Here is a 26,207-nt window from a genome sequence, read left to right on the forward strand (position 1 = left end):
CCTCTCCATTTCCATCCCTGCAGTTCTTTCAGACAGGAACAATTATGGGTCAGAGTTTTGACTGTGGGATGGCAACCCCCCTCACGCAACTGATGCCCTGTCTTCCTCCTGGAGGTGGGAGCTATAAGTTCCCTCTCCCTACTGTTGGACATTTCATTTAAGGTCCCTCTCTTTGAGTCCTGAGAGTCTCTCACCTCTCAGGTCTCTGGTACATTCTGGAGGCTCCCACTAACCTCCTACCACCTGAGCTTGCCTGTTTCCATTCTTTTTGCTGGCCCTCAGGGCTTCAGTCCTATTCCCTTACCCAATACCAGAGCAGGTTCCCCTCAACCCCCACGCCCCACCCACGTCCACTTTCCCTCCTTGGTCCCTCCCTCCCTCCCCCCTTGTGATTGCTTTCTTCTCCCTCCCAAGTGGGACTGAGGCATCCTCACTTGGGTTCGTTAGCTTGTTGACCTTTTTGAGTTCTGTGGACTGTATTAAGGGTATTCTGTACTTTTTAATTGGCTAATATCCAATTTAGGCTATGTGAGTACATAGGAGGATCAGCAGTCTCAATTAACCTGGACTCCTAAGAGCTCTCAAATACTGGACCACCAACCAGGCAGCATACACCAGCTGATATGAGGTCCCCAAAGCATATCCAGTGGAGGACTGTTGTGTCTGAGTTCAGTCAGAGATGATGAACCTAACCCTCAAGAGACTAGAAGCCCCAGGGAGTTTATAGGTCAGGTGGGGTGGGAGGTGAGGTGTGGGGACATCCTTGAGGAGACAGGGGGCGGGGAGGAGGGTTGACCAGGAAGGAAAAAAATTTGGGAAAAAAAAGTATAACTCAAAAAACAAAACAAAACAAAAAAACAAAAGTTCAAGGCCAGTCTAAATTGTAAATTAATTTAAGGGTAGCCAGAATACATGAAAGCATGTCTCAAAACAAGTTTAAAGTTTAAAAGAATCATTTTTAACACAGATAGAAGTCTATAGCTGAAAATTACATACAGTTGGCTTTGGCTGCTATAATTCCCTATAGGACCAACTACGGTATCTTAACAATTATTCATTAGCTTGTCAGGCTTTCTCTATTATTGATCCTGGATTACTAAAGTTTCCCTTTGTTCTGCAAAGCTCTAGCATCTACCTCTTAGGAACCCACTGTTGTCTTATTTTCTTCTACCTTCCAGATTTGGTTTTGTAGAAAGAATGGAGTCATTATTATAGTTCAGCTGAGATGGTAGAGGCCCCAAACTAAAATAGTGTTCATAAGGTTAGAAAAAAATTGACTAAGACAAAACCATTTCAGAAGTAGCATTATTGCGCAAGAACATACCCCATAATTACCTGAGGCCATTTAGCCTCTTAATACTTCACAATTTTAATGCTCATGTAAAATCTTCTCCAAGGTTTATTTATCAAATAAACTGTTGCACATATTTGTTTTGTTGAGAGAAAAATCTGCTGGAATGATTAATAGTTATGAAAACATCTTTTTAAGTTTTGCCAATGCATTTAACAACTTTTTCAAAGCTTTATTCCTATATTTTTAGTATATGAGTATAGAATGAGGATAAACAAAACAAATATTTATTGAGTGCCTGAGTAACATATTGTTTATTAAAAAATACACACACAGACTGAAGCAGCAGGAAAGTGACAGATTTAAAAGAGAAAAGTATTTTCTATAATTCATTTGGAGCTATGAAAGTTATTGAAGAAAAATACTTGTCTCAAACACTTTTCCAACAGCTGAAATTAATTTTTATATTGTATGGCAGTGACACATATAAAGCTCACTGGTTTTGAATATTCTATTCAAAATATCTCAAAAGAAAGAACAAGTATTTGTGCAGTCAACTATTTGAACTAGTCGAGTGACTGAAGCATAAAGGAGAATAAACAAAAAAGATGTTTAGACAGTGCATAAATAAGGAATTGAGTTTCTTCCATAAAACATTCAATTTGAATTTATGGGTTGTTAATTAATCTTTCCTTTTTGCCATTTTTAAAATTGATGAAATCTCAGGGAAAGGAACTAAAAGGACAGTCTGCATTATGTATTTGGAGAGGTATCCATATATATATATATATATATGTATATGTATATGTATATGTATATGTATATGTATATGTATATGTATATGTATATGTCTTGAATACCTTCAATATACTCAGTAGCTGAATGATACACAATATAAATATTTATAATGAATAGAGCACCATTCCATAGATATTGCCAGACTTCTTTTTCCATCACATGAATGTGATAATTTTGAAAAAATCTTAATCTATAATGTCAGCTTCTTTTCTTTATTTCTGTATTTTCTATCTTTCAGAAGATAGCTCTGTCTCAGGAAGATTTTTATCTTTGGTTTGTGCATTTTGTTTATGCTATACATTGCCAAATAGATCTCCTAAGATGAAACTCAGAGCTCATTTGGAAGTCATTTTTGGTAGCACATGAATCAGAACTCTTATTTTCTTCTCAGCACTACTGGTATTTTATTGCTTCTATCTCTAGTCCAATATGCTTTTAGCGCTAAGAACCCTGAGGCCAAACACACAAAACACTAAGAAAATGGGAACTTCTAGCGATTCTAATTTTTGTCTCTCTTTCGGGGTTCTTCACTCTCCTGAGGGAGTGAAATCACTTTAAGCTCACCATGAACCAGGAACATGGTGAGCATCAGTGATTGACTGAAGCTAGTGATGTTGATTTATGAGTCTTTGAATTATAGGTCAGCTATAAAACCCTTAAACATGCTTATCAAAGTCTACTTGTCAAACTCCTATGGATTTTTCCAGACTCTGCTTAAATGTCAACATCACCATGAAGGCTTCTCTGGCCACTATAGGCAATATTAGGCATGTTCTAGTTTGTAACTGTATCCTAACCTGTTATTATGACTGGACACAGTAAATTCTAATACTTATACATGTCTATGTTCATGGAATAAAGAAAAATTATTTTCTTCCGTTTATTTCTGGCTCAGCACAACAAATCAAGAGGATTCTCAATAGATAACAGAAAGAATGGTTAGAGAGTAAATAATAATATTGTTTATCTAGACTTTATAGGTTACAGGCAATTAATGTTCAAAGAGGTTACATGAACAATCCAAGTTCAAGACTGGCAATACATTGCACACCAGTTTGCAGGCCAGTTAAGTTACCCACAATCAAAGATTAACATTATATTGAAATAAATAAGTTTTAACTGTGTCTTATAATAAAAGTTATTTAAAACTTTTAAGTTCTTTACCTCTGCAACTTTTCATTTAATTATTGAGATCTATAATTGCCCTGAACTGTGGAAAACAAATTCACAGATAAGAGTGTTCCATGTGTGTTTATGTATCCATATTACACATAACTTTTACATTTTGAAAATGATTTGATTAATTTTTCTGAGCTCTTATTGTTAGCAGAAAAATTAAATATATATCTTCATTAAGGGTCAAAGAGCAACCTCAGCATTCATTTTCAGCAAAGACATGAATGGCAATTATAGTATTTATAAAAGTTTAGTGTAGTTTGTACTATTTCCAGAGTTGCTGGTTTAACTGATTTGTGTCTCAAGAACTAGTAGGAAGTAGTTCCTTGAAGACTTTTCTCATCTCACAAATACTCTAAGTCCTACTCCAATTGAACCAGTTTATGGGCAATATCAATGATTAACAGAGTCCCATTTAACAAATAAGTTGGTGACAGAAACACTCCTCAAATGACAATGTTTTAACTGACCTTTCTGCTGTGGCTAAAGATTTATAACATGAAGTCAGTAGATGTATTAGATGTATAAAGATTTCAGTACAAGTAAAAAACAAAGAAAGAAACAACAGGACTCACCATGTTTTAAAATATGTTACTCACCAAAAATAGGGTTCTGAAGGTGTTGAGATCACCAAAAAAGTCTTCTATGATTACTGTGTTCGGGTCAAAAATGAAGTATTCTCCCAGATTTTCATAAAGCTTCAACATATTGCTGTGCATGGTGGACAGTTTTTCATACTGCTCTCTGGCATTCTGTGCAAAGCTGTAATTTTGCATTAAGGAATATTATCTGATAATATTTAAGAAGCAGCCACTAGATGTTAAGACTTATTAAAACCACTATATATGTAAATATATTTGTTTGTCAGAACTGCCATTATAAAGTGCCACACACTGGGTGCTTTCACCAACACAAACTTATTTTCTTCATAAATTCAGAGGCTCGAATTCTGACTGAAAAATAATGGAATATTTAGTTTCTTATGCAGCCTCTTTCCTTGGCTTGCCGATTGTTGCCTTCTTCTTGTTCTCATATAATTGTTCACTAGTTTTGCCACGTGTGTTCAAATAACCCTTTCATAGAAGGCCAACTGTCACATACTATTAAGATCTAACTTAATAATATTTGAAACTGAGCTGAAAGGGTTTGCGACCCCATGAGGAGAGCAACAGTACCAACCAGAGCTCCCAGGGTCTAAATCACCAGCCTGGGAACACTTAGGGAGGGACACATGGCTCCAGCTATATACAAAAGGGAGGATGGTCCTGTCAGGTACAGGTGGGAGAGGAGATCCTTGGTCCCATGAAGGCTGGAAGCCCTGTGTATGGGGGAATTTGAGGGTGGGGAGGTGGGAGTGGGGGGTAGGTGGGGGCACATCCTCATAGAAGCAGGAGGAGGGGGGATGGGATAGGGGGTTCCTGGGTGGGAGGGGGGAAATGGAGTAATGGTAGAACATCTGAAATGTAAATAAAATATCCAACAAAAAATATTTGAAATTAATTGCCTCCTTCAAGAACCTTTCTTCAAATATAGCCATTTTGAAGCTCTTCTAATTTTTGAGAAAGTTGGCTGTCAATATGTAAAGTATGAAGCATGTAATTTGTTGCAGAAGTTTCTACTATCATATTGCTTACCTAATTGCTTTCAATTAGACAGAAATATTTAATGTACAACTATGTAGAATGTTTGTTAGAATGTGTTTTCTAAATTAAACGACATAGGTACAAATATATCAGAAAACCACCTCTATTACTATAGCATGAATTTATTACTTGTGTGTATATATACATGTATACACATACAGAAATACATACAAAACATATGCAGCTAATATTAAGAGGGAAGGAACAGGAGGAAAAATGGTCTCTCTGACCTTCCTTTTACCTTTTTCCTCTATAGCAGCACAAAAAAGAATTCCTTGAGTTACCTCTTGAATAGGCCCTAAGACCCTCAATCCAGAGATATTTATTCTCTATGTTTAGGAAAAGGATGTCATTGCCTCTGAAGGACATATACAAAAGTATCCAAATGTGTCTCATTAAATTCCTCCCAATTTACACCTTTTTTTTTTCCTTACTCATGATTCTCCATGACTGTACATTCTTCATCAAACCTATGCTTAAATATATTCTGATCCAACCTTGGCATTTTTATTTTTGTCATATGTAATATCATATAAAATGTAAATAGCAGTTGTGATGGCTCATACTTGTAATCATGCATGGAAGTCCAAATACAGGTGTAAAATTAAGACTACATGTAATATTATATATATTACTTATATATATATAATATATAAGTAAAGAATATATATGCATAAATACATAATATATATGTATGTATATGTACCAAATTCTGTTTTAGAACTATTGAAGATAAATTGAAAAATGCACATTTTATGACTAATAAATATAAAACCATAAATATGTTGGCTAAATTTTCAAAGTATGGCATAAGTATGAGAAATATTTTAGAGTACTTGCATTTGCTCTTTTTATCTTTGGCTAGGTAATTGTTATATGCTAATTCATAAGAATGATTCAGAGAAAAATTACAGGAAAAATTATGAGAAAGTACAAAGCCAAATCAACATTGAAAAATTAGAGTTAAGTTCATTACAAATGACTAGTGATCACAAAAGTAAAACTGTAACATAGGTCTAAATTTATTTTCAATAGGAATATAACTTTTATTTTTCTAGTGGAAGCAATGAAGAAATCAGGTCATTTCTGGAAAATCATTCTGTAGCTGACACTTACAGTACATACTATGATTTTGAAAATGAGCTGTCATTTATATCTGGTCTTTTTAATGCTACTTACCTCTCTGCTAACAAAAGTCATTAAATCATTCAACCCTCAAATCTATTTTGATATTAACAGACCTGAAAGAATGAATACTTTTCTGTTTTTTACCATAAAATACACATGCTTCATATACATTTTGATTTTTATCACCATATAATTTTTACTTTTAAGATTATGTTCAGATATTAAACATCCCATTTCAGTGGAGCAGAAATAAAACACTATTCTTTATTTCTTTGCACAGAATTAAAATGATAGTTTTGTTTCCTTATCTCCCCACAAAGAAAAAAAAATACAGATTCATGCCAGAAACTTACTAGGCAGAAGCATTTTGCAAAGGTCACTCTTATATGCAATCTATTTACAATGCAAATTACAAAAATTTATATTTCAGGATGTTCAACATCTGTAAACCAGTGAAAAAGTTAAAGCTAACAAGAAAGGCAAAGTTCTTATATGCCTCATTTATCTTAACATACTTTTTTTGGAGGCATAAACATGTTTGTGTAGTGATATACAATTTTACCAATTTGTTTTTACAGGCCAAAAATGATTTCCAAAGATCTGTGTTCCAAAGTGAGAAGATGCATAAGTCAATGGATAGTTTATCTTTGTAACAGCAAATAGGAAAGAGCCCAGTCTGAGTCTTATATTTACCTCCATAGTTATTATTCTCTAACAGTTTTTGTTCTCTAAGAGAGCGAGAGCAATTGCAGCCCTGAAAGAGTTCCCAATCGCAATAATGCCATCAAATTACATGGGATTCCACATAAAATGCAACAACAACAATAACAAACAAACCAACAACAAAATAAGACAAAACTGAATATGTTAAGCATGGTGGCACATGCTTGGATGAAGAAGCTAGTTGATCTCTTGAAAGCTAGCCTGGTCTACAAAGATAATTCTAAGGTAGTCATAGCTATATAGTGAATCTATGTCTCAAGAACAACAACAACAACAACAAAAAAAACAAACAGAAAAAGAAAACTAAAAGTAAACCAAAAGAGAAAAAGAGAAAGAATGAGACTATACAGCTCTTTCTGTACAATCATGATTTTATTTTACTTATGAAAGTTAATTGTTGATTTCCCATTAATGAACGTAAGCTATTGTTTGATATGTGTTAGTGACACAATAATGACTAAATCCTTAATTTCTACCCCGAAGAAGGTAACAAATTAATATTGCAGATAATTATGCTATCCTCAATTGACAGCTGTATGTCACTAAACACTTACAATGTATCTTAATTCCTATTATGTTTCCTTTTTTTTAAATAACTTTTTTTTCTCAAAGGCAATGAAATTCCACTATGATAGTTTTAAACTTGTGGGCATTAAAGAGAAGTTACTCTTCCTTCCAAGGTTAGAATATAGTAATAGCCTCTGACATGAGGGTTAGCCCTTTTTGTATGCTAGAATTAAAAGTTAAATTTGATTGTTAGGAGTTGATTAAGTTTACATATTTGGATCTGAATGTTGACGTTGTCCCAGTAAATACTTGGGAGGAGTAAACAAACTCATCCAAGTTGTTCGCAGATGTCTTTAACACATATTATGTTTCTACATTCTCTACTAAATGAATAAAATATAGTAAAAAAATATATTTTTGTGTGACTCACACAATCCTAGCTCCTAGGGAGGCTGAGACAGAGACAGGTCCAAGGTCAACTGGGGGAACTTTGCCAGCTTCTATTTATTTGTAATTTAAAGTAAATATCTCCTTAACAGATATGTCTATTGAGAAAGTAAGAAATGTAGTTACTTAGTAGAGATCTAAACCGTTCTTCTTACATATGATTATTTTAGATAAAGGATAACAGATTTTAGAAAATATGCTGTAGAATCCTGTGAATGATTTGACTAGGACAGAAAGTCTGTTCTAAGCTGGGTTTTTTGAACACCCAAAGAGGAACAGATGGCCCTTTTCAGAGCACAGACGAAAGGCTGGTGATAGGCACACTGTGTAACTAAACTACAAAGTCTACCATAGCATAACTCTCTCAGGTACCAATGAAGAGTGGCAGCACCAAGGGCACCTGGTCCTGAAAGCCTAGATACATTGGCTTGGATGCCACCGAAAAGTGAGCATAGCTCTAACAACATTAAAGAGTAGGGTTCTGTAAGGATTCAATTCTTTTGGGCTCAAAAGTTAGAAGGTTCCTTTTTATCCATTAAAAAATCCTAGACTATTAAGAGAAGAACCCAGGAAAGGAATGAACTTTTCTATGATGGAGTTAATTCATGAAAATTTAAATGGCACATTAAATATATTCATAAGGTAGTGAGGTAGAGCAGATCCAAAACATAAAGTAATAAAGTATGAGAGGGTGAAAAAGTGATTATGAATCCCTTTGTTTCAGCAGTACCCTTTCCAAGTCCTTGTATAAAGAGAACAAACAACAAAAACAAACAAGCAAAAAACCCAAACCCCTTCTGAATTTTTAATCATGAACTTAAGAAGGTGAGCACTGAAACTGTCCAAGCTCTTCTGCACAGAAGTGTTCTTTGAAGGATTTAAATGTATACAGCATTTGAAGACATTAGCAGTTGAGATGCTAACCATTTTGGTGTATTACTAATCTAAAAACTAAATGGATCTCAATCATGAATCTAAAAGTTAATTTATAAAACATGCATCATAAATCCACAAAGCATTTTCATATTAACTTGTTGAAACTGAATATGTACATGTACATGTATATGTATGCATATGTCATATACTTTTGTAGTAAACACTATGGAGTTAAAATCCAATCTGAAAAAAAAATCTATGTTTCCTCCATAGTGCCTATATGGAAAGAAAATTATTTTCTTTATACTTCTATGTACATTTTATGTTTGTTTAAAAGCAGCTACACCACCCGGCAGTGGTGGCACATGCCTTTAATCCCAGCACTTGGGAGGCAGAGGCAGGCGGATTTCTGAGTTTGAGGCCAGCCTGGTCTACAGAGTGAGTTCCAGGACAGCCAGGGCTACACAGAGAAATCCTGTCTCAAAAAAGCCAAAAAAAAAAAAACCTGTCTCAAAAAAACCAACAACAACAACAAAAAAGTAGCTATACCTACCTGCCAATCCTTGTATTCTCTCCAACCAGAAATATATACCTACTTCATCAGATGAAGTAGAAAAAACCTGTCTTTCATTTTACTTAACTTTGATGGACAGAATTGTTATTACTAGAGAAAAATTGTTTTAATGTAAATGGAATGAGCATTACCAGAGCACTGGGAATGACAGAGTTTATATATCATGTAGGTAATTGAGTCAAATCAGTTTTTAAAATTTTCATCTTTGTAGGCAGTATATTAGTTACTTACAATTTTAATAAAAGCTTGAAAAATTAAATATCATTACTGGCAATTGTTGGAGAACATGGGAAAATCAACTTGAGATCCACTTAACCTTCACAAAATCTTTAGTTAGCAACATGGTATAATTGCCCATTTAAATAAAAGGATATCATAAATGTAGAGTCTATTGTAAAATAGACAGTGTTTCTAATTTTCCTAACATCCAAAGTCCTCCAAATGTTAAAATTATGAATTTTCCATGTAACTTGAATAATATCTAGTAAGAAATTTGTATTTCAAAGAATCAACATTAAAATATTATTAAGTCACAACTATCCGAAAATCATTTAAAAACTATATATTGTCAGGTGAATATTTCTTGAAAAATATGAAACATTAATAAGAATAATATGGACAGCAGTGGAGTTTATGGTAATCCTCCATGATGTAGATATAGAATAAATTTTCTTTAAAGTTCTTATTGCAAAATGGAGGCAGAGGGCATTCGAATAACAGAAGATTGACTATTAATAATATTGAGCTCAAGTTCCAAGTTTTAAAAATGTAGAAAGCATTTATAACTAGACTGATATAAATATTTTATAATAACCAGACTTTTTCACAGATAGACTGAACCATCTAGTACTTATGAAATGTTTTAGAATCAGCTTCTATACAAAGAGAAGCCCACTACGCATTCTTCCCTTTTCTCCATTCCTTATTTACTCCATTTTGTCTCTATGCTTCTTTCAACATTCTTTTGAAGACACTCTATGTTTGTAGGTATATTTTACTCTGCTTTTTTTGTGTGTGTGTGAGACAGAGTCTCACTGTGTAGCTCTGGCTGACCTAGAACTCACAGAGTTCTGCCTATGCTATGCCAACAGAGTGCTGGTATTAAAGCTGTATGCCACCATGCCTGGTGACAATCTCTGTTTGCTTAGATAATTCACAATCATTTCTTCACACTCTTACTCAAACACATTGATTAAATGCCTAGTATGTACCAAGTATCTTTTAGAGGATGAAAAAAAATGTTATCAATTTAAAAAGGTATTGCTTTCCTGTAGGTAACAATTTACTTTGTTTTATAATTACAAATTATGTTGAAAACATAATTCAGATTATGTTGATATTGAAGAAACTGATTAAAAGACATAAAGTAGTCAAATAAATTCATATTTGTTTAGAATAAAACTAAACCTTGAAAGATGCAGGAGTGAGGCTCACAACATCTTTAAGAATGGAATGTATCTTTCAGAATGGAACTTAAGGTGAGAGCTAAATGTCAGTTCTCACTGGAAGAGGGTGAGAGAAATGAGGGAAGGGTGTTAAACACACTAGGAACACAAAAAGGACTAATGTCTATAATATTACACCTATAAAACAAGTGAAAAAGAGGGAACAATTAATGATGCAAGAAGAGGCCAGATTTCATATGACTTTAAGAGTTGTTCCTAAAGGAAAATGTTATTGAACAGTTTAAAGGAAGTAGCAGTCAGACAACTTCTACTCAAATCCACAAAAGTCTATCTCAATTCAAATTGTCAACCCAAAAAGTCTAGGTCTAAGGGAACACAGGATATTGTCCAAGTGATAGTAAGTCTACTTGCTAGTTGTATAAGTACTCATATACAGCCTATATATTATGTAAATATCTATTATAAATATATGTAATTATTTGCCATGAATATCACATGGAATCAAAGGTGGTTTTAGAAAGCATGGGGGTTATGCAATTCTTGACTACCAAAATTAATCTATAAAGAGTTGTGTTTACAATCACAGAAGAATTATGATGAGGAAGAGAATAAGAATTAGTTTTGAACATACTGAGCTTAAGATCTCCATAAAATATAGGGATGGCTTCTTCAAAGGTAGTTGAAATACATGGGCTCCTTGGTATCACAGAGACAAAGTATTGGTAGCAGAGAACATTGCAAAGCCTAAGCAAGACACACAAGCAGGAAGCCTTCATCCTGTACAATCAGACCTTGGTAGTAGTGATGCATTATGCTCATGTTGGTTCAATGGACACTCCTTTAGTTCAAATAAGATTGCATTTGATATAGTACTTCATCCTGCATAAAGAATATTCTGGAATTGCAAGTCTAGCTAACAGCAAAATATCAGATTCTTCAGTTTGGCCTTAAAATTTCTAATGAATCAAAAGCTACTGTCACTCTGAACTTGGTCAAAAAGTAGGTAGACCCCTGTGATATTGATTTTTCTTATATTGGATAGTAACAAAGTTAAGGAGTTAGGAGTTAAGATTTTTAAGAAATGTTATAGACCCAAACATAACTATTTATAATTGTGAAATTTATTAGGAGTCATGAGACCAAGTACAGGAAAATCACTCCTTATTTTTGTTCTTCAGTCTCTGTATGTTCTAATATTCATGATATTTAGTTAATTCTGATATAATATGAAATGAATGTACAACTATTTGAGCTACTGTGCCCTTTTTTGTGTGTCTTGCTTGACTCCTAGGCATGATATTCTATCCCCTGATTTTATGAGTATTTTTGTTATATTTGTTGTCAAATGCCAGGTTTCAGGTTTGGAAATTGTAATACTGTATTGTAAATATGTCCATCATGTGTTTTAACTAGCTAGTACTGTCAAATTCAGGTTTTAAGTCACCAATCTTGTTTATTTATGTAACTAAAACTGCCGACAAAGTAAACAGGTGGGAAAAGGTATCAATAGGCATTGTAAACCTTTAACAATTGTGACAGATCTAGATCCTTCCTTTGCCCCTTTGACATGGGCAGATCAATCTGTGGGACTCATTGCCCACACTTGAGTTACAAAACAAAACAAAAAATTACCATAGAAATTCTGCATGGTTTAGTCTAGCTTTAAAATACCAGACTGCATAAATATCTAGGTAAAATGGAAACAGCTATTTTAGAAAAGGAGAGTATGGTGAGAGGTTTTATTCAGAAGAGACAGAAACAGCAAGATGTTCTGGAGCCATATTTATGATAGATGTATCCAACACACACACACACACACACACACACTGACAAACACACAATGCAGAGAGAATGTAGAGAATCAAGTAGCCCAGGCTGATTTCTAGTGGAAAGTGACATTGAATTTCTGATCCTCTGTCCTTCACCTCCCAATTGCTGGAATTAGATGTGTACTCCATAACACCTAATGTTACTTCTACTGCTGTTCATTTGAGGCTTTTTACATGACAGTCAAACAGATTACCCACTGAATTACATTTTTAGGAGATATATTGATCTTGTTCAAATGGAAATACTACAATATTTTTACTTAAAATGGTTACTTAATGTATGTACTCCTTCTATTTTAGATTAAAGGCACTTGATAGCACAAACAGGCTTGAGGACCTTTTTATGTGCTTAAAGACAGGTGTGATCCTGTATAATATAATAATGGCACTCACTGAAGGACAACTGTATATTTTAAAACCTAATTGTTTATTGAGACTTCTTATTTCTTTTCAATTTAGGCTGTTTGTCACCTTTGCCATTAAACTTCCAACTTCTAGGCCTTTAATCTTTGAAGAATAGGTTCATTTATCAGAATCTATAATGCTATAACTATCTAAACTATAGATGATCTGATTAACCCTTCACCTTAGCTTTTATGTCTTCCTCAGTTATTATAACTTTTTGTATAGTTGACAGGAAATACATTTCAAGATATAAAGGGCTTTAATCTAATACATCTTTCATAGCAGTCAAACATTTCAGAATGATTCCTTAAATTTATTCCATATAAATGATAACTTATTCAGGTACAACTCAGGGCCTGAATTTTCACTTCAGAAATTTTATATGTATTTCCAAATTACAAAAATTTCTAAAAGTTAATGTCTAAAAATATCTTATTAAAAACGTTATTTTTTTATAACATATTCCTAATACACTTCAGCAAAGCTCTGTTCCATAAGGCTTCCAAGACACATATGTATTTAAATACATGTATATATGGAAAAGTCAATTTTCTGAGTGATTAGTGGATTTTATATTTTCTGATATCAATTTAATGTATGTCTTAATATGAAATGGCATTAATTCTGAAGACATTTTTATGATTTTTATTCATAGAAGAATCTATTCAATTACCATGGCATTATTTCCAAAAGTTGTGTTTCTTTTTGTTTACCGGAGAGATAAAAAGGTAGCTTTGAAAATTTTCTGCTTAAAGAAAATAAACAATAACAAAATTACATCAGTCGTGTGCTTTGTGATATGGATATTAAAATGAGACTGCAGATCAATAGATTTGCTTTTTCTATTTCTGATATGTCAAAAAATAGTTGCTCTTAGGAACCATGTATATATTATCATCAATGAGTTATTCAAAGACAGATCTTGGACCTAAAAAATTAGGAAAAAGAAGAAGTTGAGGTGTCATTTGCATTTTTATCTTCATTGAAGTAGTAGTCACACCTCTACCTAGGTGTCTGTGAGTCAATTAAAGCATGAAGGCATTGTAGTGTTCATTGGAATAACATGTTCCAATCATCAATGTATACACTTGCTTCTTCCTGCTTACTGCCTGGTTGTCATTCTAGTAGAGTCAGGATGACAATCGGTTATTTGCATATCTGAATGTGAAGCTACTAGTAAAACACAGAGGAAATGAATAAAAACCTATCTATAATTCAGTATTGCAAATTCCAATCAAGTGGGGCATTTGACAAATAAATGTTGGAAAAGAGCTCATATTAGTTTTGAAAAAAAAAAGTTAAACTTGCTATATGTGACAACATGGATGGATGGATGGTAAGGTTATAGTAAATAAACAGGCCAGTTACACAGAACTGATAAAAAAAATTCCCTTAAATTAAGTATCAAAACTGGTCAAAATCATAGAAAAGCAAACAGTGCTTTCCAGAGGCTCTGCAGTAATTTCAGAGTTTCGGTTCTGCAAGATGCAACAGTTCTAAAGAGTTGCCAAATAACACTGAACTCTCAATTAACAATAACTATATTTCATATTTAAAGAAGGACTAATTTTGATATGATTTTCTCCACAATAAGTAAAGATCTTATTTACACATAAAAACACATAGAGAAACAGGAGAACAAAATTTGACTTAGATAATTAGAGATCTTTGCAAGATTCCATGCAAGTTCAAAATAGAGTGTTCAGGTTTTACCATATTGGCAATTAGTATATATTGCTTTGGTTCCCACAGGGTGTGTATGTGTGTGTATATGTGGTGTGTGGTATGTGTGGTGTATGAGTGTGTGTTTTGTGTGTGTGTGTGTGTTTCTATGAGTGAGGATACAGATTTACATGGGGGTAGATTTTGACACCTACAATGTATACCAACTCTGCAACTATGTTAGAAGAATGTCTCTGAGTTTTTGCAGAATTAGCCTGAGAACAGAAATGGACCTGGGCCTACCTGCTACAACAGAAAAATTCTGATTCAGCCTGTCATTTGTGGATGATCTTTACAGGTTCCTTTGTAAAGCAACAGTTCTTTGAAAGTATCTAAAGTAGTTAACTTAATAGAAATAGGAAATACAATGGTTATTTCTAGAGGCTGGGTGGAGGAGGAAGAGAGGGGTTGCTGTTAAGTGGGCCTAGAACTTCAGTCTGCAAAATGAAAATATTCTAGAGATCTGCTGAGTCCCACCATACCTAGAATATTGACAATATTTCCTGGCTAGTCTAAGTATATTCAAATATAAAGTTGAACTCTAAGCAACAAAACTATTGTGTTAGGTACAGTGGGAAGGGGAAAAAAACACCAGAATTCACATGCTTTCCATTCTTCCTATACTTTTTGTTTTGTTTTTGTTTTCGAGACATGTTTTCACATTGCAGCACAGGCTGTATGGAAATCACTATGTAGCTAAGGGTGGCTTGTAGCCTCTGGTGGGCCTTATGTCCTGGCTTTCTGACTGCTTGGAATACAGGCAAGAACCACCAATCTAGGTAGAGTATTTCTCCTCTCCCTCCCTCTCTCATTCTCCTCCTCTCCCTCTCCCTCTCTCTTCTTCAAATGCATTCTGATTCAGCAGGGCAGGTAAGAGGAAACAATTTTTCATTTGCACACACAAAAAAGAATATGTTTCTTTTATCTACAAATGCCTAGGGATTGTCAAGACATAGGAACAAAGAGTGCCAAAATGTTAAGCTGTTAGTTCTTTTGCATAAAACAATCCAAACACATATTAACTGAATAGCAGATGGCAGAGAAAAGAAAAAGTTAGAGTCTTGTGTGGGTGAAATATACTAAATAAATTCTGTAAAGATGGAAACCTGGGCATAAAAGATACCATATTGCACAAGCAAATGGAACGTTTTATACGACTTTTTCATATTTAAAGCTTTTCATTTATCCTTTCTTTATAAACAGATCCTTCCTTCCTTCTTCCCTCCCTCCCTCCCTCCCTCCCTCCCTCCCTCCCTCCCTCTCTCTCTCTCTCTCTCCCTCCCTCTCTCTCTCTTTCTCTTCTTTTGAGATAGAATCTCATGTAGCCTGGGCTGTCCTTGAACTCATTAAATGGCCAGGGATCATCTTGTGTCAAGCACTACAATTAGAGATATGTGTCACCTTAACCAAGCTTATTCTTGTATGTGTAAAAAGTATCTTGAATTCATGAAGAGGCATACTAAAATTATTTGTATTTTTATTAATATCCTATTTACAAGTTAGTTTTTAAATTCAATGAGAACAAAAGCAGAAAAATAGGGCCAAGTATTGAAAAAAAGTGCTAAATAATTTGTATATTTCATTTTGTTTTTATGTCTTATGTATTTGTAGATTTTATCTTGTTTCTAAATTATTGTTTCAGATACAAATGAAAATCAGCATTAGAAAGAAAAAGTAAAAATGACTCGTTAAAATGTTTGTATTTACTAAGACGTGCTAAGAAACTTCTGCTAATGAAAGTAACATCTGATCTAAATTCCACTGAAACTGAGATGCAGAAACTAAAGAGGAGCAATGACAGATGCTACAACTAAAGAAGACAATACTTTTAAAAGAAGAATTTGATACTTAAAGCAATGGTTCTCAAGAAAATAATAAGATAACTTACGTCTCAAAGAGCTAATTAATGTATTTTTACAAGGAAAGAGTTACATGATTAAACTAGACTCCAAATATTATTAGCTTGATGTTTTTGTAACAGTATAAAATAAGAAAACATATGCCTCGAGCTAGCAACAAAACAGAAGGAAATGTTTTTTTAAAGATATGTTTGTCTTTATATGAATTAGAAAGACTTGATTAGATGGGTTAAGGAAAACACATGTAAAATGGTATTAAAAAAGGCAGATGAGTATTACAGAAATATCAGTCTTAAAAAGATTACATATATAAGAATAATTTCCTTTTATTTATAATGGGCATATTTTGCTAAATATATTTTTAATCTCTCAAAAAAACGCAAACAAACAAACAAAAAACAGAAAACAAAACAAAAATCTCTATCTACTATTCTTCCTGCTTACTTTCAATTTGTTGTTTAAACATTCAAGAAATGACCAATTAATGGCCCACTAGTGGCTCCTATAAAATATAATGGAATCATATATATTGTACTCAAGGACAAGTATGCATCAAATACCAGGGCAGGTCATGAGTGAATCTCTGCTACTGCACTGCTCAACTTAATATATCCACACTTGGAAAGCAAAAGCTGACTCATCAATCATGGACAGTCACTGAATGTGGCTGAAGAGAACTGCAGACCACAGTGTTGCTCTTCTTTGATGAGACTTGGCTGAAACCTCACTTTCAGCAATAGTGCTGTCTTTCTTTGAGAACAGGATTTTGTGCAGTACTGGACAGTCTGAAAATGACACTATAACAGCCCATTATAATTTTCATAGAAGCCACCTCTAAGCTATAAGAAACAAATCTCTCTTGCATGCATATAACCAAGTCGAAAGCCCTGGGCAGGTGGGGAGTTTGATATTTCTGACTCCAATTTTATAAAGTTTCTAAAACAGTCTTGCCTTAATTAGCTTTTCTTCTGAGTTTATTTTGATGCTAATGATATATGGCTGCTGCATTCCTTTACATGTTCCCAAACAGTGATACAAACATTATTAAATCTAATCAGTGTTTATGGAGTATTCCATATGCTACCCACTGTGAATCTTTTAAAATGTCATTTTAGTAGATAATGCATCACAAAAGGTTGATATATAAAATAACAGGCTTTTGTTCCTTTATTCAGTGATGTTTTTATGAGAAATTTTCTACAGATGGTAGCTGCTTTCAATTTATCTTTGTCCACAATTTTAAAAGAAGTATTAGTTTTATAGAATTCTATAGAACATATATTTAAATTCACAAAGACTTTCAGTTCCAGAGAGTATAATTATTTACATTCCCTTGACTACATTATAAAAACAATGCTCTGAATGCCTTAAATGAAGTCTCAGAAAACCATGAGGTAAGAAATATTTAGCAGGAGTTGGGTATGATGGTGCATGCCAAATTCCCCGCACTTGGGAGACAGAGAGAGCAGGATTGCTGTGAGTTCCTAGCCAACCTGGATTACATTGCTAGCTCTTTTATCAAGAAAGAATGTACAGCAAAAATTGAAAACATGATACCCCATCTAAAATACATAAAATGTCATTGGGAAGAAAAATTCTACAATTCTGGATTTCATTCTTACACAGGACATTTCAATTAATGCTCAGATTGGAATATTATTGTGTTTTATGCCTTTCTTGATTTGTATATTAGTATTTGTATTAGTTACTTTCCTTGTTGCTATGACCAAAATATGACAAAAATGCAAGTGAAGGAAGGAGGGCTTTATTTTGGCTCACAATTCAGAGCAACACAATACATCATGGCAGAGAAAAACATGTTCAGCAACTTGTGGTTGTAGGAATTTGTTGAGGCAGCAGACAGGAAGCAGAGATGTCAGCCTGTAATATTCTGGTTCAGCAACTAATTGGCTATATCAGACAGCTGGCTAGTTCCTGCCTCCCAAAGCTCAAGTGTTTAAATACATCAAGTTGTATAAACCATTTTATATTTATTACAAACGCTCAATGTAGCTATTAAATATAATTCTAACTAGATAAGTCTGTATTCCTGAAGATATGTATATATATATTCTTTTCTTAAGTGATGCTATATAGTATGTCCTACCTCTCAGATACACATTTCACTTTCATTAGGTATGTCTATCATGCAGTGGACACTATAGGCTGCTCATTTCCTTTTTAATACATTGTCATGTGAACAAATAATAACTGTCACCACTAGAGTCATTTAAGCTCTAAGATGAACAATATGTGTGTACCAGTTTCACAAAGGTGGTATAGGTTCATTGCCTTCATGCAGGGTATAGAAAGAGAAAGTTTGTGACATATTTTTATTGTGCATTAACACAATCTTAAAATTATATGGTCCTCTCCTTTTTGTCTACTGCACTATATGTGATTTCTTTCTTATGTCTCAAACTTCTGTGTTTGAGTAGAGACTATCACAATGTGTCTGTTACATTAGACAGGACGAATGACAGGATTAAAAATTAAGATGTCATCATTAAAAATACAAGAGATGAAAAGCAAAAAAAAACTTAAAAGATAGGTTTCAAAAATGTATTATTTGACTAGTTCATTGTATCCTTTGTGAACATGGGTTTGACTGTTTTGCCATTTCACTGTTCCTGTGATGATTTCTAAACACCTGGCAGGCAGGAATTGTTTTTCATCCTCTATGAAAGGAACTTTAGATGAAATGACAGTACAGTTGCCATCTGAACATATTGTGTGGTACATGTGAATTGTAGCTATGTGAGACATTTATATGCGTCTCTTATTATATGGCCTTGTATAGAAGTAAACAGAGCACACTCCTTGTTACAAGTTTCACATCACATTAGAGAAAGTGGTTTCCCAAATGTGAACATTGGAAAGTCTTTGAATTACCAATGAAACACTTATTTGCTTAATTTGTTTCACTAAAAGAAGATTCATGTGTAGGAACTGAAATGTCCCTCTTGCAGTTGGTTATTAGTAGAGATAATTTCCACTGAGTACTGAGTACAAAAAGGTGAGAGTGAAATTGCAGAATTAGGTTCAACAATTTACTTGTTTGAGCCCACTATTATCAGAGCATCTCATTTCTGAGGACTCTTTTTAAGGACAAAAGAAAAAAAGTTGCACATGCCAGTAATCTCAACACTGTAGGGATGAGGAGGCAGAGAAAAATGCTAGGACAGCCTGGGCTATATAGGGAGACTATGTCTCAAAAACCATAACAAAAATCCATCCGTCAAGCAACCAAAACTTGAGGTCACAATAAATTTTAGAGGATTTCAATTTGTAAAGATATTAAATACTTTATAGAAATGTAGGGAAACCTTTTGCTATCAACAGCACACTTTTTAATCAGGAAGAAAATCTTAAAACAAAACCTCTAATATAATTTATACTGTGAATAGAAGTTTACATTTGAGAGAATTTCCTTTTCTTCTTAAGAAACTAATCAAACTGATTACATTCCACTGGACTCCCCAAACTCTCCCAAACTGTACATATTAACCCAGTGCCTAAGACTCAGCTATGGTCTCTGGTGTTTACTTTCCATATGCCTCAGGCACACACATGTAATTTTGTGCTTCAAGGAGTTAGTGCTTCATAAAAACAGAGACGAATGGTTATAAAACACACACCAGTGCCCTTTGGAAGTAATTAAAAATATGGCCCTACCCTGTATTCATTTCTTTCCCTTTAGGCATTGCCCCATTCGATATCCTACGTTCAGCTTCCTTTCTAACTCAGAAAACAAATCGGATTGCTCTTTGTAATCTTTGTTAAGGAATCATATGCTTAAACATACAGAAATATGTCAGGATTGATAGTACTCTCTGTGTCCATTTTTAAATGAATTAACATTAATCAGTATAATCTTATGTGAATGTTGGTCCAATTCCCAAAGTATACAGAGACCATGTTTTGTCTTGAAAGCATAATCCTTGTTTGTTTCCGAGGGCTCTTCAAACTGAGAAATATAAAGAATATATTTTCATTAAACAGAATAAGACATGTCCTTGATGAATTATAATCTAGTTATAATTAAAATTTAAATCTATCATGTGGACTTTTGTATTTGACTCTAACATTTGCCAATCCAAATGCCTAAATAAAATAGTCTTCCAAATTGTGCCATGAGCAAATATCTTCTTACATATAAATTGGCATGTCATTTATATGAATATGGCAGAAATCAAACTATGTCTTATATTATTTTCAACAAACACTGTTAGGCAACTTTAAAGATATGACTAGTAGTCATTTAAAATATATATCATGAACATATAAACATGTATGTATGTACATGAATTTGAATACAATTCTACAGAAAGCATTTCTACTTAACGGTCCCGTTTCTTGCAATGTTAACTGTTTGAAAACTAATAAATATTAAGGAAAACAAGTCTATTTTAATGTTCTGCACTTTTGATGGACACTAAGGACTATGATAATGTCTGTGTCATATGTCACTAGGAAATTTTCATGTTTTCTGAATAGCACACATAATATACATGACCTTTAGCATATTGAAAATGAGTAATTTTATGAACTGTTACTACACACTGTATTCGTAAGTCTGTCTCCAAACCACCACAAATGTAACCTTAACTTTCTAATATACAATTCAGAGGTTAACTTCTAATACTCCCATCAAATCCCTAGTGATTAAAGAACTGTATAATGTTATTTAAATGTTTCAGCTAAGAAAATGTGCTCCTATTTAGTCATTTTGTAAATGATATAATAAAAGATAACTGACATCCATAGTGAACTCATGAATATTAAATGAATTAGTAATAAAACAGCTATTAATACCATCTGAAATTAAAAATATAGCCTTTTAATGAAAATAATTTTTTATATTTTCCTTTTTGCCCTTCCAATACTATGTTATTTAATTGAAGTAAAACAAAGGATCATTCTGTGCTTCAGGATGTAATAAAAGAAATTATACAATGGTATAATACAAGAAGTGATTTTGAAATATTTTCAGACATACAGTGCAATCTTGAGAGACATTGGCGAAGGTGATGAATTTTTTGCTCTTACTTAGCCTCACAAATTCCTGGGTTTAGTAAAGAAACTCTTGTGGGAGAAACTCTTTATTTAGTTTCTTATAAAACATTCAGAATTTACTAGTCTCGAGGTAATATTTAGACATACAGTCCTTTAAGGCTGTTTATCCACTTAGGGTTTGGCTATTTCATATGCACAAATAAGTAGGGGTTTTTTTCATAGAAATATGTCTAGCTGGCAAAAAATTAACATTTTAAAAATATTTATTTTATTTGTTTACATTACAAATGTTCTTCATCCCCTTTTCTTCTGAGAGGGTTCCCCCCATTCCCACAAGAAGCCTACAGAGCACTAAATAGACTGTACCAGAAAAAAATTTTTTCCAGTCACATAATAATCAAAACACTAAACACACAGAACAGAGAAAGAATATTGAAAGTGCTAAGGGAAGAAGGCCAAGTAACATATATACGCAGACCTATCAGAATTACACTAAACTTCTCAACAGAGACTCTAAAAGACAGAAGATCCTATACAGATGTCATGTAGTCCCTAAGAGAACACAAATGCCAGCCCAGGCTACTATACCCAGCAAAACTCCCAATTACCATAGATGGAGAAACTAAGATATTCCATGACAAATCCAAATTTACACAGTATCTTTCTACTAATCCAGACCTACAGAGGATACTAGGAGGAAAACTCCAACAGAAGCAGGGTACTTACCCCAAAGGAAAAAAAAAAAACAAGAAATTAATCATCTCAAAACAAACTAAAAAGAAGAGAGTCACACAAACATAACAATACCTTCAACAACATCAGGAACCAATAACCATTGGCAAAAAGACTGGATACATAAACAGGACCCAGTGGTCTGCTGTATATAAGAAATACACCTCAGTGATAAAGACATCACTACTTCAGAGTAAAAGGCTGGGAAAAAGTTTTCTAAGCAAATGGTCCCAAGAAACAAGCTGGAGTAGCCATTCTAATATCCAATAAAATAGACTGTCACCCAAAAGTTATCAAAAGAGATGGGGAAGGACACTTCATGCTTATCAAAGGAAAAATCCACCAAGATGAACTCTCCATTCTGAATATCAAATGCCCCAAATGCAAGGGCACCCACATTCATAAAAGAAATTTTACTAAAGCTCAAAACACATGTTCAACCTCACACAATAATAGTGGGAGACTTGAACACCTCACTCTCACCAATGGACAGCTCATTGAAACAAAAAACTAAACAGAGACACAGTGAAATGTCCTCTTCTGGTGTCTCTGAAGACAGCTACAGTGCACTCATATATATATAAAATAAATAAATAAATGATTCTTTATAAAATATTACCAATTATATTTGTGATGTTTTCCATCAATTTTTATTATAAAATATTTACTGCATACCACCTTTGTACTTGATGCCACTCTATCATTTTAGGGACCGTATTTTTTTTGTTCATTTATTTGTTTGTTTGATTTGGTTTAATTTTTAGGGTTTTTTCCCTTCCTGAGACAATCTTATGTAGCCCTGGCTGTCCTGGAACTCACTGTGTAGGCCAACCTGGCCTCAGGCATACAGAGACGTTCCTGGCTCTGACTCCTGAGTGCTAGGATTAAAGGTGTGTGTCACCAGTCCCAGGTAGGTACTAATTCTTATTTGAAATAATATTATGAGACTTTTATATTAGAGATACTTTGAAGTCTTAGTGTCCTATAAAAGAGTGGAGAAAAAGATCATTTCAAAGCTTGGCTGACTACCTTAACATTTCTGCATCACCCTGGATGAGACAAAGAAAATAGATTTCAAACTGCAAGGAACCTGCAGAAAGAGAATTCCATGTTGGGTGATCTTGTATCCATTTTTATCTTAACTGTATAACCTGCTTTTTAATTTTTTCTTCTTTTTAAGAAAATTCTGGACAGTCATGAATTGAAAATATTCAGATTCAACTTGTAGATTGAAAGAATTAAACTGAAAGAGGACATCTTGAAGAAGAACCTACGAAAATTCTACTTTGCTCTTTGCTTCAGAAAGCAAAAATCCTGCTACAGGTGCTTCTTAAAGATTCTTCTGTGCATGTGTTTCTGAGAAAGAATTTCATATTTGTGATTTTAATAATGATACAACACAGGAGCTTTACCGAAGTTTAATGTTTTTTTTTTAATATTGCCACTATCCTTTCTTCATTTTGAGGGTGATATTGAAGACAGTAGTGATCACTTGACACCTTAAAAACTGTAATCAAGTTACAGTGATTACAATCACAGACAAGGTCAGGATACAGTGTTCTTAAAGTGGAAAGAAATGTAGATAATTACTATTCCCTTCAGAGACATTCATGCATCTGAAGAGGGGTACCGTCACCACATTCTTTTGTAAATGCAAAGTGCCACATTTTACAATTCTATTAATTTCTCTCTGGTATTAATGTGTAAAAACTATACATGAAAAGGGTTCATATATCTAAGATCAAGTTCACTGTGGTTTGATGACATTTTCCCATTCAAATCACTATATGAATTGCAATATCTCACTAATTTAACTTGAATTATCATCAGGCAATAATAAGCACAAAAGCAATGTCTGTTTATAATCAACTAAAATGCACAAACAATTACTCAAAAAAAGAAAAGTATATTTCAAGTTTCAATTTTTCTTTGTGTTCTCTAGGCAGCAGAGAGTGGGGCCTTAGAAAAATACCCTTGTACCCCTAACATGATGTTTATTTGAAATCATTCGTACAGGGTTATTAGGCCTTCAATAAGTTAATCAGAAGAACCACTAACAAACACCAGGCAGGAGTGAAGTATTTATTTTGCAATCAGAAAAAAAAAGGTCATTGGGCAATACAACAAATGGTGAAATTTTAATGTTATCAGTGTTCACCTGCTTTAGTTCATTTTATACAGATTGTACCTAAAATGGACACAGAAATCCTTCTTGTTCAAGCTCAACATAAGCCATTCTGACTTTTCAGAAAATAATAGGAGCATTACAATAGTCATCATGCAATTCATATTCCAAGCAATTTGCTTTCTCATCTTGCCTAGACACCCTGCACTGGCTCTATTATCCTTTAGTTTCAATTCGTGCTGTTCCTATTATGGAAGCTAGTGCACATATAACTTTTTCATTTAGTATGGACCCCAATACATAAACACATTTGCCCCTCCATACAGGATGGTTGAAGATTCTGCTCAAGGCAAATAGAAACCCAGAGGGAAACCAGTCAACTTGTCAAAATATATTTTTCCTATAATGTAAAAATAGACTATCTAAATAGGGCTTGGATTATGGAGTCAAAAAGAACTAGGCTGTCATCCTTTATCAAATTGCCATATTATTATGCCAAATATACTCTTGTTTCTTTATGTTTGTCTCTTTATTTGGTCTTTGTAAATTAGTGTATCAGAAGACAAAGTAAAAAGAGGAAAAACAGAAGGGAAGGAAGAGGGAGAAAATGGAGTTGTGGAAGTAGCATAATTGATAAAGCATTTGCCCAAGATTCCGAAAGCCTGGGTTTGATTTTCAGCACTGTATAACCAAGGCATGGTGGAACATTACTGTAATTCTAGCAGTATGGGTGGTTAGGACAGGAGAATCTACAGTTCATGGGTCAGTACAGGAGGATCAACAGTTTATGGGTCAATACTTAGCAAACTCAAAGACAACTTAAGCTATATGAGTCACTGGCTCAAATGAACAAGAAAGGGAGGAAGGAAGGAAGGAAAGAAGGAAGGAAGGAAGGAAAAAAGAAAAGAAGAAGAAAGAAAAAAAGAAAAGAAGGGAAAGAAGGAATTGGGTAGGCAAATCAATGAGATTTTAAATTGATGTCTTCCTGGTACATATACAAGTTGATAATTTTTATGACTCATAAGGGTAAGTGGATAAAATTGCTCAAGGTTGCTGATACAACCGGCTAGAGGGCATTAGCTATCCAAGAAATAAGGGGCTTGCTTTCTCCACTCTAAGAGAATAAAGCTTTGGGAATCAGCTGTAAATCATTAATTATAGCCATTTAGAAACAAAGAAGAAAACCACATAGAATCAAATATAATTAAAATGTTCATTATTTTTTCTTGTGGGGATCAGAAACATACACACACACACCTATATGTATGTATGTATGTATGTATGTATGTATGTATGTATGTATATATGTATGTGTGATGAATTTGGAAATTTGATAAAGGAAGAAAGCCTAGTTCTTTTTAAACCCATACTCCAAGGCCTATTTAGATAGGATGTCACTTATTGGGTGAAATTCAAATGAATAAAGTATAAGAGACATACTTAGAAGCACTGCTTCCCAGCTTAATAAATATACCCTTAATAAAATGAACCAATATTTTCAATGCTTTATAATAAAATCTATGGTAGAAAAATATTTGATTAGAAACTATTCTGAGGGGGCTGGAGAGATGGCTCAGCGGTTAAGAGCACTGACTGCTCTTCCAGAGGTCCTGAGTTCAAATCCCAGCAACCACATGGTGGCTCACAACCATCTGTGATGAGATCTGATGCCCTCTTCTGGTGTGTCTGAAGACAGCTACAGTGTACTCATAAATAAAATAAATAAATAAATAAATCTTTAAAAAAAAAAAAAAAGAAACTATTCTGATCTAATGGGAATCTCTAATGAGCAAGTGCTATACTTATTTTGTCCCTGTTTCCTGTGATGTTTACCATGGCACAATGCACTCAGCTTGTGGTGATGAGAACCATTTAAGTTCATGGTTTAAAGTGCAGATTCACTACTGAAGAGATCATGTCCTTCCTTCCTCCCTCCCTCCCTCCCTCCCT

The 26,207-nt window shown here is 33.8% G+C and overlaps 1 protein-coding gene across 1 annotated transcript in view; it reads right to left on the bottom strand.

The window, feature by feature from the left end:
- Diaph2 (diaphanous related formin 2) overlaps nt 1-26,207 on the bottom strand; it is a 658,778-nt gene that overhangs the window by 183,552 nt on the left and 449,019 nt on the right. Inside the window, exon 24 of the mRNA XM_028781865.1 lies at nt 3,865-4,029. Within this exon, the coding sequence (XP_028637698.1) occupies nt 3,865-4,029 (165 nt within the window). The remainder of the gene's footprint in view (nt 1-3,864; nt 4,030-26,207) is intronic.

This window comes from Grammomys surdaster, unplaced genomic scaffold, assembly GCF_004785775.1.
Source record: "Grammomys surdaster isolate TR1022 unplaced genomic scaffold, NIH_TR_1.0 61, whole genome shotgun sequence".
NCBI lineage: Eukaryota > Metazoa > Chordata > Mammalia > Rodentia > Muridae > Grammomys > Grammomys surdaster.